General features: G+C 40.2%; 1 protein-coding gene across 4 annotated transcripts in view; it reads left to right on the forward strand.

The window, feature by feature from the left end:
- Positions 1-17,107, forward strand: part of SORCS2 (sortilin related VPS10 domain containing receptor 2) — a 1,257,082-nt gene that overhangs the window by 1,105,708 nt on the left and 134,267 nt on the right. For all 4 annotated transcript variants that reach the window (XM_043971225.1, XM_043971226.1, XM_043971227.1 and 1 more), the window contains exon 12: positions 13,485-13,561. In XM_043971225.1, the coding sequence (XP_043827160.1) occupies positions 13,485-13,561 (77 nt within the window). The remainder of the gene's footprint in view (positions 1-13,484; positions 13,562-17,107) is intronic.

The following is a 17,107-nucleotide window of genomic DNA, read 5'->3' on the forward strand; positions in this document are numbered from 1 at the left end:
TACTAAAAAGTTAATGGACTAGCTCAGGATCATACAGCCAATGTGTGTCAGGGAGGAACTTGAACCCAGGTCTCCCTAGCTTTTAGTTCAGCTCTCTATTCACTATAGCAATAGTACCACTGGAAGGCTCAAGCTCTTCTCATAACTTGGATCATGGGGTCTGAAATTTAGAACTGAAAGGGACCTTGGAAGACACCTAGTCCAACCCTCCCATTTTACAGATGAGGAAACTGAGGTCCAGTGAAATTAAGTGACTTGCCTGATGTCATAAGGTAGTTATGACATGTCATAACTATCAGAGGTGAGATTTGAACCAAGGCCTCTTTCTAGAGTTAGACTTTTCTACTGTGTCATGTGACTTCCCATTTCAGCAACCTTAGGATCTGTTGGATTTGACAGTTGATCAAGTTTAGGTTAATTGGAAGCCTGGGTCTTCTTATGTACTTGCCCTTTGGGGATCCCTATGATACACCAGTGAAAAGAGCTCAGGAGAAACAGGAATTCGAAGGCCTTGGTTATAAAGATAGGTTCCAGTGTTGGTTCAGACATTCCTTAGCTATATAACTTCCCCTCTCGTATCTTAATTTTCACAAGCTCATAAATCTAGAACCTGAACGGGCATCTAGTCTAATGCCCTCATTTTATAGATGAAGAAACTGAGGTCCTGGGTAGAGAGGACAAGGTTGTGATTTAACCAAGTGGACACAGACAGGAATTATCTGAGGTGAGATTTGAATCTAGAGACTCTACCGCTTACTAGCTGTGGGTCCCTGGGTGAGTCATTTCTCCTCTCTGAGCCTCAGTATACTCATCTGTAAAAGAAGGGGATTAGTTTTGATGACTTCAAAGGTACTTTGAAACTCTTAAGTCAGTGACTTAGAGTCTCTGAACCTGAGTCTCAAGCCAGTTGTCATCCCAGAGGATAACTAAGGTCCTCCCTTGATCTGCCATTCCATGCTTCTGTCATTTCTAGGTAAATGAAATCCTATTCCATCAGAATATAAATTAGTGTCATGACTGAGGCTGGGAAGCAAGAGAGAGAGTCAAGTCAAGCAAAGGAATCAGGAAATCTTGTCCTGGGTCTGTAGAGCAGGAAAGGTTCTTGGAAATCATATAGCCCATCTCTAGGAAGGGGGATTTGGGGGGGGGAGAAATAAAAGAAATTTACATTATAGCTTTATTATATATTTAAAAGGAATAGCAAGTTGTACGAAATAGATTTGCAGTTTCATCTTTTTAAAGTTATTCTATGTTATTATGGAAATGCTTCTTCCATTCCATAAATTTAAAATAAATAATTTTTTTAAAGATATCATCTAGCCCAAACCCTTCCTTTTATAAATAAGGAAACTGAGGTTGAGAGAGACAAGAAGCCATTCAGCAAGGGAGCAAAACACTTATGAAAACAAGCCTACTATTCATCAGCCAGCTGACACATATATTAAATAACAACCGCAGAGTGTATTAAATATGACCGCAGACCTCTGAATTTTCCCACCTCTGTGTTCAAAGTGCTACATTTTAGACAGAACTCGTTTTGCTTCAGGACTAAAAGATCCTGAATTTTAAGTCAATGATTTGAATGGTTAGCTAATGTGGAAGCTACAAATAACCAACCAAAACACCAAAGCAAGATTTGAATGTTTCCATGACTTGAACCCCAGGTGTTTGAAATCACGAAAAACCCATTTTGTTCATCTCAGAGTGCAATAATAATCTGTGAGCATTATCATGTCATTGGTTCAGGGATACAAATTTTGTTAATCATTCTACACTGAGAATTCATTTCCAAATGGTCCGGCCACCCCCTGGAAGGCCCATCATAGGATTCTGCCTTCACATTTGTGTCTGCTACATTTTAACCTTTGCAGAAAGCATTATCCTTCCGGAATTGTGTGACTTCAATCAATTGATGTGTAAATGTGTTTAATTTCCATAGCCCAACCTGCAAAGGGCTTTTCTCTGAAATATTCAAAGGTAGGGGGCAGTCTGATGGAGTGGGCAGAACACTGGGTCCGAGTTTAGAGGCTCAACTCTGTCACTGACCCTTTAAACTGGGTTTTAAGACTACAAAATCTTGTGCCTCCCCATATGTCGATGTTGTTCAGGACTGTCCCATTCTCTGATACCCCATTTGGGGTTCCCTTAGAAAAGATACTGGAATGGCTTAACATTTCCTTCTTCAGCTCATTTTATAGATGAAGAAACTGAGGCAAGCAAGTTTAAGTGACTTGCCCAGGGTCACACAGTTAGTTAAGTGTCTGAGGCCAGATTCAAATTTAGGAAGACGAGTATTCTTGACTCCAGGCCCAGCACTCTATGCCCTGTGCCACCTACTTGCCTATATAGCCAAACTTATTCCATGCTCCCTTTTGCAAACATTACATTCCAGCTAAAATAGACTACTAGTTAAGCCCTAAATTCAACTTTCCATCTGCTGCCTCCCCCATGTATTTGGTCAAGCTCACCTCACAAATGAACTGCTCTTCATTCTCATCTCTGCCACTAAGAACCCTTGTCTTCTTCCAGGGTTCAACTCAGGTATCCCCTCCCTGAAGCCTCGATGATTTCCCCTCTTGTTCATATTGGATCCCTCGTCCATTTTCCTAGTATTACACTTATTTGTGTCCGCTTAAACCTAGCAGTTAATATTAATTTCCAAAGGATGGCAATTGTTCTGTTATTTGCTTTGTAGTCCTAGCTTTTCTTCTCCCTTCAGTATATACAAATAGACCAAAGAGCAAATTCTCTTTGAAAGACAATACAATCTTGTAATGAAAGCTAAAGTACCTTGCACTTTTTGATTAAGAGCTGTGATTTCACTGATATAGGGATTTTCCAGTGATACACCTTCTCTCATTCAGTTGGCACCATCTGTATAGTCTTTGAGAGTTTCCTGGGGTACTAAAAATTACCTGGCCAAGATCACTGCCAGTGTGTGTCAAAAAGAAGGGTTTGAACCCAGGTATTCCTGATTCCAAAGTCAGCTGTCCAACACATTAAAGGATGCTTCCTTGCATACAATAAGTGTTTTATATATATATATATATATATATATATATATATATATATATATGTTGACTTGAACTGTTGAACTTGCTTATGACTGCACACATAATCTATATCAAATTGCTTGCCTTCTCCAGGAGAAGGGGAGAGAGGGAGGAAGAGAATTTGGAACTCAAAATTTTTTTTAAAAGAGAATGTTAAATTATTTTGTTTACGTGTAATTGAGAAAAAATAAAAAGCAAGCCATAGGGGGAAAAAAAAAGAATGAGGCAGCATTAAAAAAGAACTTGCAGGGGCAGCTAGGTGGTGCAATGCATAGAGCACCGGCCCTAGATTCAGGAGGACCTGAGTTCAAATCCAGCCTCAGACACTTAACATTTACTAGCTATGTGACCCTGGGCAAGTCACTTAACCCCAATTGCCTCACAAAACAAACAAACAAACAACCTTTGGGAAAGTGAATTAATTACTCTAGGCCTGTTTTCTTCTGTGTAAAATGAGGGGTTTGGACAAGAGAATAATAGTTTCTAGAATGCTGTATAGCTCATACTCTGAGGTAGGTAAAGGATTATCATCACCCCCATTTCACAGCTGAAACTGAGGCTTGCCAAGGTTACGCTACTTGCTTAAGATCACGCAGAAGTAGTCAGTGAAGTGGCAGAAAAAAGATGTGAAACCCAGTCTTCTTCCTCCAGATGCATTGCTCTTGCCAAGCTACTCTGGCTGGGTTGTTTGTTAGCCTCTGGGCTCTCCCAGTTTTCCTCCCAGTTCTCACACTATCTGCTTCTCAGTGTGAATCCCTGGTTGGAGATGATTTTCATTCAGTGCCTGGCCTCCTTCTGGGCTGGTAAATCAAGCACAGAGCGCCCAGCGCCCACTTGCACACATCTAGGTCGTTAATTAAGACTACCTTGAACGCACTGATTGCATGCGAAATGGTTCAATCGGCACTTAACATTCTGTGGGTCAGCCTGTGCTGGTTTTGTATTACAAATTCTGCTCCTCTGCAATGTGGGGAGATTGTTTGTTATGATTACTGTGGTGTAAGATGCAGGGATGCTGGCTCCAGGGATTGCAGAGAAAGCCTTTCCCCTGTTCAGGGCATGTGGTTTTTGTCCCTTGTGCTTCCTCTATTTAACCTGGTTTATTCAATTATGGGTTGATAGAACCCACCCTCCCCCACAGGACCAAGGCCTCCAGGGATGAGTATAGAGATCCCTCCTCCACTTTTAAAAACATCTATTTAAAGTTCTTCACTGCCCCCCCCTTCCTACTTGGCAGGCAAGGACAAGGTCCAGGTTACAAAAAGGAGACTAAGCCCAACCCAACCCAGAAGGCCAACAGATTTGGCAGGATTGGGAAGGGAATTGGGAATGAATTCCAGAGGCATGGGGGGAAAATCCTGTCTTGAGCCTCCAGTGCAGGAAATTACCCCTATCACCTGGTTTTCATTTGGAACCATAAATATACTGTGGTCAGTCTGTTTGAAATCAGCCAAAACGTCCTTCCCAGGGAACCAAAGTTTGGGAGTATCCAATGAGAATATAAGTGACTTCCTCCAAAAGTGCCTTTTTCATATCAGAAGAACAGAAATGTGTAGATGAAGAATCCTGAGATTTCTTGCTCCTCCCTCTTTCTTATGAAGGTTTATGGATGCTGAATCCTTAATATGTTGCCTTAGTCTCCCACAAGTTTATAACAATAATAATATAATAATAAAATAGCCAGCATTTAATTGGCACTTTTAACGTTTACAAAGTGATTTACAAATATTATCTCATTTTATCCTCACCACCACCGATGGGTGGTGGGTGACATTATTATTATTCAGACTTAACAGATGAAGAAATTGGGACTAGCGGAAGCTAGGTGACTTGCCCAGGGTCACACACCTGTGAATTTCTCTGAGCCTAGATTTGAACTTTGAAACTTCAGAGTAAAATGAAAATTCTTTGACGACAAGGATTGTTTCACTTGTTACTTTTTCATCTCTAGCTCCCTAGCCCAGTAGCTTTCGAAGAGTAGGTACTTACTATTAATATTGAATTTAATTTAATTGTTTCATTCCATGGACCTGTGCCCCTGCTAGTGTGACTTTGCTTCTCAGTACTACAAATTACAAGCCCTTTATGCCTTGTTATCTACTCTGCATGATCCTTTGTGTCTTTCCATACATCCTCCATGGCCAATTCCCTGCAAGACTTGTCAAGTGTTGAGGTGGTAGGAACCAAAGATATTGATTTCAATATTGTTATTGAAAAGATCACTATGAATATTATGGCAAATTGTTTTCTCCCGATTTCACGTGTACTCATTAGCTTCATTCCACTCCAATCTGCAAATGCTCTTGGGCTAATCTTTGCTCAACATGTTGTCTCACTGGGCTCTCCATCGGCTCACTTTTCCCTCATCTGCTTTTGCTCTTTATTCAGGTGCAGCTGCTCATAATCTTGATCCTTTCTTCTAATTTAATATTTATTGTTTTGATCTTTGCTCTACCCGATCTGTGATCTAACTTCATGAAGATTCTTAAAACTCTGTTACCTCAATAACTCTTAAATTTATGTTCAAATATACTAATTAAAAAAAAATAATTCATTATGGCTCTATTCTTTTTTTTTTTTTAAGTGAGGCAATTGGGGTTAAGTGACTTGCCCAGGGTCACACAGCTAGTAAGTGTTAAGTGTCTGAGGTCGGATTTGAACTCAGGTACTCCTGACTCCAGGGCCGGTGCTCTATCCACTGTGCCACCTAGCCGCCCCTGGCTCTATTCTTAAATGCGGTATTTTTGGTAGATATATAGGCTGAAAATTTCTGGGTTATTTATTTAGTTTTGACCTCTCATTTTTTTGATCCCAAAATATTTTGGGGTACTCTTTTCCATAGTATTTGTTGTCCTCTTTTACTTATTTCCTCCTTCCACACTCCCCCCTCTATCTTATAGTTTTGTGGGTTTTGTTTTTTTGGACAGAGCAATGAGGGTTAAGTGACTTGCCCAGGGTCACACAACTAGTAAACATCAAGTGTCTGAGGCCAGATTTGAACTCAGGTCCTCCTGAATCCAGGCCGGTTTTTTATCCACAGTGTCACCTAGCTGACCTCTCCCTCCTCTATCTTAAGGAAGAAGCATTTATATAGCACCTACTATGTGCCAGGCACAGTGCTAAACCCTTGACAGTTAGTATCTTATTTGATCTTCAGCTTATTTGATTCAGCTGAGAAAACTGAAGCCAAGAGGAAGCTAGTAAGTGCCAGAATCTGAATTTGCGTCAGGTTTTCCTGACTCCAAACCCAGCTGGCTCCCATTTCCTACCAGCTGCATTCCTTGTGGATTTCTTTTGTCTTCTCCCGCCTCCCCTTATCTTTGGAGCTTCCTTTTGTGTATTGTCTTTCCCAATTAGATTGGAGGTTCCTGAGGGCAGGGACTGTTTTTATCGTTACTGTTGTTGTTTGTATTCGTGTAACCAGCACTTAGCACTGTGCCTGGTATCTTGTAAGCACTTAACAAATATTTATTGACTAACCAACTGACCATTGCCCTCCTTAAAGTCCACCTTTGCACTGAGGTCCCTTCTAGCCTGTTGGTAGGCAAACTCTTCTTTGACTTTCTCTACTTTGACATCTTCAGTTTCATGTCTTGGTACATCATGGAGGTGTATTCACTTTTGATCATTATGTCTGCTTAGAAAATAAGATGACCAACTGTCCCTCAAAAGAGATTTCTTATTGCCATTAGACATGGGGGAATTAGCTTCTCTTTCTTCCTCTCTAAAGAACAATCCCTTGATTTATCTCCAATTGCTCTTTGGTTTCTGATTCTACCTGCAGTGAGAATAGTAATGTGAATGGAGTTCAGTAACGAACTCCAGGAAAATATCAACTTGTTGGTCATTGAACAAGGCTTGTCCATTCAGAATACCAAGAGAGAAATGAATGTGTTGACAGTTTGGGGGTAGTGTGATTCTTGGAACTTGTCACCCCCCCCACCCCACTCCTGTCACTTTATCACAGCTTATTTTTCTCTTACTTTCGGGGATCTGAATAATATGAATCCTTATCATATTGATTTAATTCCTCTTTAAGGTATAACATTAATAATAATAATAATAATAATTGCACATAATAGATAAGAATAGAGAAACAGCTTGGCATAGTGGATAGCAGTCTAATTCTAGGAAAATTGTTTAACTTTTCAGTGCCCCAGGCAATTCTAGAAAACTATAAGTTGAGGGGAATAAAAGATGCTGATCCTGCATTGGTAAAGAAAATTCCTAACCAGCAGCTTTATACATGGATGAAACTACAGGTCTGGTCAAAATAATAACAGTAATCATGACTATTTATATCCTGCTTTATGATTACAAATCACTTTACATATATTATCTTATTTGAGCCTCATAATAGCCTCATGTATGAAATGATGGGTAGGAACCAGACCTATGTGATTTCATAATTATAGGGAACTCCCAGGTGACAAAAGTTCCCCTACCAATTCAGGTTGGTATGTTCTCTGACATTTCTAGTTTTAGTGTTGCCTAGAACAGGGCTTCTTAAACTGTTTCTACTCTAGACCCCTATTTGCCCAGGGAAATTTTTATGTGACCCCAGGTGTATAGATATGCTTTTGTTTTTGTTTTTTTGCAGGGCACTGAGGGTTAGGTGACTTTCCCAGGGTCATATAGCTAGTAAATGCCAAATATCTGAGGCCAGATTTGAACTCAGGTCCTCCTGAATTGAGGGTCAGTGCTTTATCCACTGCACCACCTAGTTGCAGAGTATATAGGTATATAAAATAGGTATACATAAGCTTTTACTGTTGCCAGACTTTTTGCAGTTATACCACTCTATATGAAGCTGTGACCTAGCACACTGTGCCTTGTCCAGAATCATGAAGCCATTGAATGACCAAGGCAGGTCTTGACCCAGGTCTGTCTAGCTATGTAACCAATACTCTGCAATAGCAATCATGCCCAATTTACAGATGAGGAAGCTGTGTGGTTCATAGGAGTAAAGTGGCTTGTCTAAGATGAAGCAGATAGCAAATGAAAGAACTGGATATTGAAGCCAGGTATCCTGACTTCTGGGTCACTATCCTTTCCTCTATCCCAGTTTACTATATATTGAATTATTGGATCACAGGGGCTGAATGGTTATCCATAAATGAAACTTCATATGAATGCTATTTATAGTTGAACTTCGGCTATTTCCTGGGAAACCGGGGAGTGACCAGGAATAGCATCCCAAAACTGCTGTTCCTACACACTGGCTCCTGCTTCCTTCCCAATGGGTCTCCATGAAGAGGAGTCATGTGGTGATATTAACCTTTCCTCTTCTGCAACTTTACCACAGGTGGGGAGGAAATAGGAGATTTCTCCTTTGTTTGCTTTTCTGTGGAAGGAAATAGATGCCTCTTGGGTATAACGATTCTTTTCACCCTTTTCTTCTTTCTCCAATGTTTAGCTTACAGCTTTTCTGATGCTCCTTAGGGAGTTCTTTTCTTCCTGTCACACCTGCCATCCCTCTCTTCTCCCCACCTCAGTGAATCATACCTCTCATGGGCGTGTCAAATGCTGAGCCCCCAGACCATTGCTGTCTCTTCCTCATCAGTGACAGGAACTCCCTTTCTCTGCAAGCAGCCTCAGCCAGATTTTAGACAGCTCCCAATGTTCGGAAGTTCTGTATATGGAACTGAAATTGAACTCTCTATAACTTCCATCAAGAGTCCTACTTCTGGGGCAGCTAGGTGGCACAGTGGATAGAGCACTGGCCCTGGAGTCAGGAGGATCTGAGTTCAAATCCCAGCTCAGACACTTAACACTTACTAGCTGTGTGACCCTGGGCAAGTCACTTAACCCCAATTGCTTCACTAAATAAAATAAAATAAATAAATAATATAAGAAAAAAATTTAAAAAAAAAGAGTCCTACTTCTTTCCTCTGAGGCCAAACTGAAAAAGAAAAGTCAAATCTCTCTTCTCTATTACAATCCTTCAGATAGTTGAACACAGTTATCAGGCACCCTGCCAAGACAATCTGCATGCAACATTATTTCCTAACCCTTTACCATCCAACTGACCTTTCTCTACACCAGGGCTTCCTGACTTGGGATCCCCAGACCCCCAAGGGGGTCGATGGATAGATTTCAGAGGGTACATGAACTTTGAGGGGAAAAAAAACACATCTTTATTTTCACTGACTTTGGGTTTTCCTTGTAATCCTGGGTAGTTTATTTTATGCATTTTAAAACATTATTCTAAAGAGGGCTCCAAAAGCTTCTCTCAACTTCCAGAGGAAAAAGGTTAGAAATCCCTGCTATAGACACAATCCATTTTGTCAGCTTACCTCATGCTCTTTCCCATCAGTAGATTACTTGCTGAGAAGTTATGGAAGTAAAATGTAAAGTGTTATCCCCCTCCCACTCTATTTGCATTTTAAAGTCTGGGAGGGGTGAGCTGAAAGACTAAACTCTCATGAGTTGAAATTAATTCAACTAGGTAGTGCAGTGGATAAAGCATAGGTCCTAGACTCAGGAGGACCTGAGTTCAAATCTGGCCTTAGATGCTTGACACTTACTAGCTGTGTGACCCTGGGCAGGTTGCTTAACCCTCATTGCCCCACAAAAAATTTTTTTAAAAAGGAATTCCAGGTACCATGACAAGAAATCAAGGGGAGGTTTTTGAGCTCAATAGATTTAAATCATACCACGTGGGTCATCATCTCCTCTACCATTTCTTAAAGCAAGCTTATCATGGTGCTTGACATATGGTAGGCATTTAATCGTTTGTTGTTTTTTTTTTGGTGAGGCAATTGGGGTTAAGTGACTTGCCCAGGGTCACACAGCTAGTAAGTGTTAAGTGTCTGAGCTGGGATTTGAACTCAGATCCTCCTGACTCCAGCGCCGGTGCTCTATCCACTGCACCACCTAGCTGCCCCGGCATTTAATCTTTCATTGAATGCAATACAGTAGAAAACAACAAATATCTATTAACCTCCAGCTATAAAATGCTTGAGCTAGTAGAAACCTTAGGCCTCATCTTTTCCAACAAACCCATCTTACATATAAAGAGACATGGACCATAAAGAGAAAGTGACTTGTACAAGTACAACCCACCTGGCTGCCAAACCAAGACTGTAATCTGAGTGTCCTGACTTCTAGTCCAGTGTCTGGTTAACTTGGTGTCTGGTGATCCACGTTATTGGTGGGGGAGGGGGAAAAACATGAAGAGGAGTTAGAGTCAGGCTCAGGTAACAGGGATACATTCTCCATCACTATACATACTCGTGGTATGACAAGTGAATGAAATGTCATGTGTTGTATCAGACCCATGGTATACTCTCACTTTCTTGTAAAATTTTAGGGCACTTAATATTTCTTTCAAAGATAACAAATCGACATCTCCACTAAAATTCTCCTCCAATGTTTTCACCTTGGTGTGGAAGTGATTCTGTGTTATCTGCGCACGGATGCAAGCTCTAAAGTCTTTAAGTATGGGCCTGGGGAAGACTCTGTATATGTCATCCAAGGTCCAGCCAGCCTAGTTAAGTATGAAGGGACTCTTTACCAGAAGTCTGGCCACAGCATTATAATTTTATTATCTATTTATCTACCTACCTATCTATCTATCTATCTGTCTGTCTGTCTGTCTGTCTGTCTATCTGTCTGTCTGTCTGTCTGTCTATAGTTAAGTATGAAGGGACTCTTTACCAGAAGTCTGGCCACAGCATTATAATTTTATTATCTATTTATCTACCTATCTATCTATCTGTCTGTCTGTCTGTCTTGACATAGCAACCCATTAAGACAGTCTTCTAAGGAATGAAGTATCTGAGTCTGTTGAAGTAGAGATAACACCCATGCTGATAACATCATAGATGTTTCAAAATATTTAAACAATGGATCCATTAATCTATAAAGTACCAATTACCTATGAGAAATCATTTTGATTTGAAGCAAATGTATAACTAATCATGAATTTTGTCCCTTTAAGTGACTATTTCAGAAATAATACTACGAAACCAAACATGTAAGATAAGATGGTTAGACTCAATTTCTAAGTTTGTTCTAATTCAGACAGTTTTACAAATATATTGTTTGAATTTTACCATTATTTGCTGTTTCCATACGAAGTGATTGCCAGCTTGACAGTTTTGCTATTGGAAGCAAAGAAGATAGATGATATCTCTTAAAAAAAAAAAAACCAGATATGTAGGCAATAGAAATTGCAAACTGCAAGTTTCCTCCGGAAATTGAGCTTACATGGCAGCATTCCATGGATCAGATTCTGCCGTTTGATATGTTTTGCTGTGAGATGCTCTGTATGATGTGACGTTGGGTAACAGGGCTCTGTACCAGCTTGTATATCTTGGGTTCTCAGCTTTGTAAGGAGGCTGAATTGACCACTTCTGTGGCCCTTAGAATCATGGCCATCAAACCTTTGAACTACATAATTAATCTGGATCGGAAGAAATCATCTAATCTGCACCAGTAAGAGAATCCAATCTACAACATTGTTATGAAGTAGTCTTCCTGCTTTCATTTAAATACCCCTACAGCTCAGGCACCTACTACCTCTCATGGCAGCCCTTTTCATTTAGAGACTGCTTTTTTTTGCATTGGACTTAAATCTGTATCTGCAAATCCCAGTCATTACTCCTAGCTCTGCCTTCTAGGGCTACATAGAAGTCTACTTTCTCATTCACATGATAACCCTTTAACAAACAGATATCAACTCTCGCCCAATATGGGATGGTTTCCTGAGAGGGGGAGGGATACTGGGGAAAATTTAGGTGATTTAAAAACAAAAGGTATCAATTAAAGTGTATTTTTTTAAATGTCCACTCCCCTTCTTCCGCTCCCCCACATAGAAGTCCTCTCTTCTCCAGGCTAAGCATCCCCAATTCTGTCAATCATATCCTGTTCCAAAGTCTGTCACCATTTTGGATGCTGTCTTCTGGAAGTTTTCCAATTTGTCAATAGGAGGGAGGGGCTGGCCTGTGATCTCATTAGTATAGGGAACCCCTCTCATAGAGTGAGTAAACTCCCTCTACTAGTGAGGTCAATGCCATCTCCCCAATTTATAATCTTAGAGGTATATAATTTATATTGAATTGCTCGAATTCTTAGCAAGGGGTGGGGAGGGAGGGAGGAAGAGAATTTCGATCACAAAGTTTTAAAAAATCAATGTGAAAATTTGTTTTGACATGTAACAGGGAAAATTCTAAATAAATTGATTATTATTACATTACATATTATTACAAAGATAAAACACAGAAGGATAAAACTGGAACATACCGTAGAACATGGAATATAAAACATAGTCTGTCCTATATATCCTCTTAATTAAAATGGTCTTGATGAAATGCTTCTAAGAGTTGAATGGATCCTTAGAAATGAAACTTCAAGGAAGACATCAGACTTGGTTAACTAAAGGGCATGTAGTGTTTAATGCTTGTAATTGCCTGGGACACAGTAAGTGCTTACTAAATGTTGATTGATTGTTCAATCATAAATATTCATGGTCTTTTTAACATTGCCATTAAGTGGCAGTGCAGAACAGGATTATAATTTAGCTGTATGCTTGTAGCCGATATGATGTTAATCAAATAAGAATTTATTATATACCATATGTTCCCCAATGAAGGATGAAAAGGCATAAGCATTTATTAAGTGCTTACTGAGTGCCAGGCATTGTACTAACCACTGGGGTTGCAAATACAAATAAAAAGAAAAATAACTCCTGCCCTCAAGGAGTTTATGTTCTAATTGGGGAAAACAATACACAAAAGGGCTGAAAGTGAGGGGAAAGCACCCAAAGTAGAGGCACGGTTTGGAATTCCTGAAAATTGAGAATGGGTCTAGCGGAAGGACAAAAGCAGGCAGGCCTGGGTCTTTTCTCAAAATGGAGGCTCTAGAAAGAACTCTCCAGTGAAAGAATTAGGATGTTGGGGGAAATGGGCCTTGAAGAGGGACCTTCTAAGGCCACCATGGAAGCAGGAGTGATAGGCTTTATGAGGAAGAGGAGGTTCTAGGTGCTAAGAGAAATTCCAAGAAGAACTAGCAATAGAAAGGGCATGGTTTTGAAGTTCAGGAAGTCAGGAATCAGACCAATAGGAGAAAAGGTGCTGTGTTGGATGAACACTGATCTAGGAATCAGGACTTCAGTTTTAGTCTTGGCTCTAACCCTAACTGCCATGTGACTGGGTACCTTTCTATCTGTAAAATCAAGGGGCTGAACCAGATGATATCTAAGGCCCCTTCCAATTCTAGCATTCTCTTCTAAGATCCTTTCTACCTTCAATATTCTGTTTTCTCGGGTCCTTCCTGGCTCTAAACACCCATGCTCTTTTTTCCAATGTTTCTTCTAGTTCTAAAACATTGTATAATTCTAAATTGTTTGCATGTGGTCTTCCCAAACTAAAATGGAGAGAAAGAATGAAACTCTAGCAGTAACCTTTGACCAATTGTCTTTTGAACTAGGTAACCTGGGCTCTCAGCTGGTAGAATACAAAGAAGAAATGTACATCACATCTGACTGTGGAAATACTTGGCGTCAGGTAAGGAAACAGAAGAGGAAACTAACAGTTGCCTTTCTTCTTTGGGACATGCTGGTTCTGAAAAATCTAGGAGTGTGTGTGTGTGTGTGTGTGTGTGTGTGTGTGTGTTACATTTCTCAAATGATTCATCAGCTGTCTGAAAGATACTAAGACTCTTTTCTATTCCTTCAACAAAGCAAACTGCCTAAAGCACAGTCCTTTTTTATGAGAAGCTCAATGTCATATATTGACCAAATAGCATGTTGCTTCAGTGAAAATCATTCTGTTGGGTGTGCACTTTACTTTGGAATGTCCAGAGCTTCTTTGCTTTGCCTTCCATATAGGATCACAGAATGAACTCATAGGAAGACAGCTTGGTTTTGTCTGCCCAGTCAGAAGATAAGGGTAGTTCTCCAGGTGAGGCTTTGCAACTTATAGGGTTTAGAGTCAGAAGGAATCTCAATCTAATTCCTCTCCTTCACAGATGAGAAAACTAAGACTTAAAGATAGTCAATGATTTACCCAAGGCCACACAGGTGGTGAGGACAGAGCCAAGATATTCATACAGGTGCCCTGACTCTGAATCCAGTTCCCCCTTCTGTTATACTCATGGTTCTCTAAGAATGTTCTGGGGAAACAGGGTGAAGTCCCTGAGACCTTTTCAGGCAGTCTGTGAAATCAAAATTGTTTTCATAATAATACTGTGACTTTTAAAAAGTTTGAGAGACAGTTTCTGGGTTATTAATTGTTTTATTAATAATGGAGATCAGTGGCACATTCAACTGTTAAAGATCCCTCATAACAGTGAGCTCACAGTTTATATGTACTAGGAAGAGTGGGTGTTCCTGAGCATGGCAATCAACTCTGATTGGTTAACAAGGAATGAGAATGAATATTCCAATGAAGAGCTGGGCTATATTCCAATGAGGGTCTTGAGATACCTGTTACTGAGCAATCAAATATTTGTCAAAGAGATATCAATATTCATATCTGACAAAAGTGAGAATCCACATTTTCCTAGACCTATCTGAGTAAACACAACAAGTGGGAATCCACCCATTCACCTAAGTTTAAAATTTATTTACTGTCTTTGATTAGATCTTGGCCTGGGTAAGTCTTTGCCCAAGATTTCCCATGCTGATTTATTTCTGGATAAAGAAATCGAAAAGGGAAAAAAACCTTGGTCCTGATTCAGTAATTAGTTATTAAATACAAGAGACAAATAATCATTTCTTACAATACTCATATAGTAATATTTTTATGATAATACTAAGATGTTTTAATTCCTAATATGGCAAATAGTTATAGATAAAACACACATAATCAAAAGGGGGAGGTCCTCAATAATGTTTAAGAGTCTGAAGAGGTGCTGAAACAAAAAGTCTGAGAAATGCTGCATAATATGTTCACTGTCTCCCACTTCCATTCTCACATGCCTATCTCTGAGAACCTTTCCCACCTTCTAATTTACTTCCTCTGATGTGCTGTGGGCTGGGATCCAATTGCTAGTCTTGTGAGGATTTGTATATTGAATATACAGGATCATTGAAATCCCACTAAAATTTTCCTCCAGTTCTTCAAAGAAGAATAGAGGCAAGGTGGGATGCTCAGGGGCTGTTGCAATGGAGCATGAGTTCTGATTGATGTTTGTTCAGTCATGTCAGTTGTGTCTGACTCTCTGTGACCCCATTTGGGTTGTTCTTTGCAGAGATACTGGAGTGGTTTGCCATTTTCTTCTCCAGCTCATTTTACAGATGAGGAAACTGAGGCAAACAGGATAAAGTTACTTGCCCAGGTTCACACAGATATTTAAGTGTTTGAGGCCAGATTTGAATTTAGGAAGATGAGTGTTCCCGACTCTAGGCTCAGTGCTTTATCCCCTATGCCACTTAGCTACCCCTGTTATTTCTGTTAAGTATCATTAAACTGTAGGGGCAGCTAGGTGGTGCAGTGGATAAAGCACTAGCCCTGGATTCAGCAGGACCTGAGTTCAAATCCAGCTTCAGACACTTGACACTTACAAGCTGTGTAACCTAGGCAAGTAACATAACCCTAATTGCCCTGGGGAAAAAAAAATGAAAGGTTTCAGATCTGTACACAGTGCTAAACTATGTGTATCTTTTGTCTCATGAGTAGCCTAACTAAGAGCTCCCTGGATGGTAAACCAGGATTATTCTAGGGATAGGGAGGTGCCAGCCACCTGAAAAGATAGATGCGTATTGTTCTAAATTCCCTCCCCTAGTGTCTGATCCAGTCAACGGCCCCAGGGAGGATACCAGGTTGAGGCAAGCAAGAGTAGGAATAGCAACAACACTTCTCCTGCCCTTCCTCCCAAATGAGTAACCCCAAGTGAGCAGCTGCTACTCTACTCTATAGCATTCATAATTCCCATAGAGACATTGCCAGGTTTTATCATAATAGCATAGTTTGGGGGCTGTCCTCTGTTTTGCCAAGCTGTGGTTAAAAGGTGAAATGATTCATTGATAAAGAGGCCCTTCTCACTAATGTAGATCACAGCTCCACCACCGCTTGGTACAAGAGCTTCCTGAGTTGGTGAAGCCAAAACAATTTATCCCATGGAAGCTAAAGCTTTGGCAACAAGCCTCTCCGTGGTTAGCTAGGCTGGTTCTCTGTTAAGAGACCTACAATCTGTCACCAGCCCACACTTGAGGCCTTTTGAGCTGGATGGGACCCACCAGAGGGTATATTGGATTGAGTTCAATTTTTTAAAAAATCATTTATTGGGGCAGCTAGGTGGCGCAGTGGATAGAACCCCTGCCCTGGAGTCAGGAGTACCTGAGTTCAAATCCAGCCTCAGACACTTAACATTTACTAGCTGTGTGTCCCTGGGCAAGTCACTTAACCCCAATTGCCTCACTAAAAAAAAAAAAAAAATCATTTATTAAGTGCCTTGTACATTTAAGTTCTTGGTTAGCCATTGGGGATACAAAGTCAAATAAATCACAGCCCCTTCTCCCGCAGAGCTTATAGTCTATTGGGGGACTTTAAAGAACACACAAAAAACTTTATTATGAACCTATGAAGTCTTTTAATTTAATATAACAAACATTTATTAGTTGTGTGCTGTATAGAGAGATGGGTTCAGCTTTGGGAAGAGAAAATGAAAGTTTGTGTGCGACCAGCACTGGAGTTAGGAGACATGAGTTCCCATCACAATTCTAACTCTTGAGAGTTATGTGAGCCTGAGCAAGTCACTTTTACTTCTCATGAACCTCCTCTCTAAAAGGGGTTTCAGTGATACCCATACTGAACCTGTACTGGTATATAGAGGGGAAAGCACTTTGTAAATTCAGTGTGATTCAACACTTATGAAGCATATAGACTGCTATGTTCAGCAGTAGGATCACAAAGCCCAGAATGAAACAGTCCCTAGTATTGGGGGTTTACATTCTATCTTTAAACACCATAGCCAGGTGAAACATTCATTATTAAGTAAAATGTAGTCCTATCATGGAACCTTTTGTTTACTAGAGCAGGGGTCACCAAACTATCGCCCAAGGGCCAAAGAATTTAGAATATCCCAAATGGAAGGAGCCTCTAATAGCA

The sequence above is a fragment of the Dromiciops gliroides genome, chromosome 6 (genome assembly GCF_019393635.1).
Source record: "Dromiciops gliroides isolate mDroGli1 chromosome 6, mDroGli1.pri, whole genome shotgun sequence".
Lineage (NCBI taxonomy): Eukaryota > Metazoa > Chordata > Mammalia > Microbiotheria > Microbiotheriidae > Dromiciops > Dromiciops gliroides.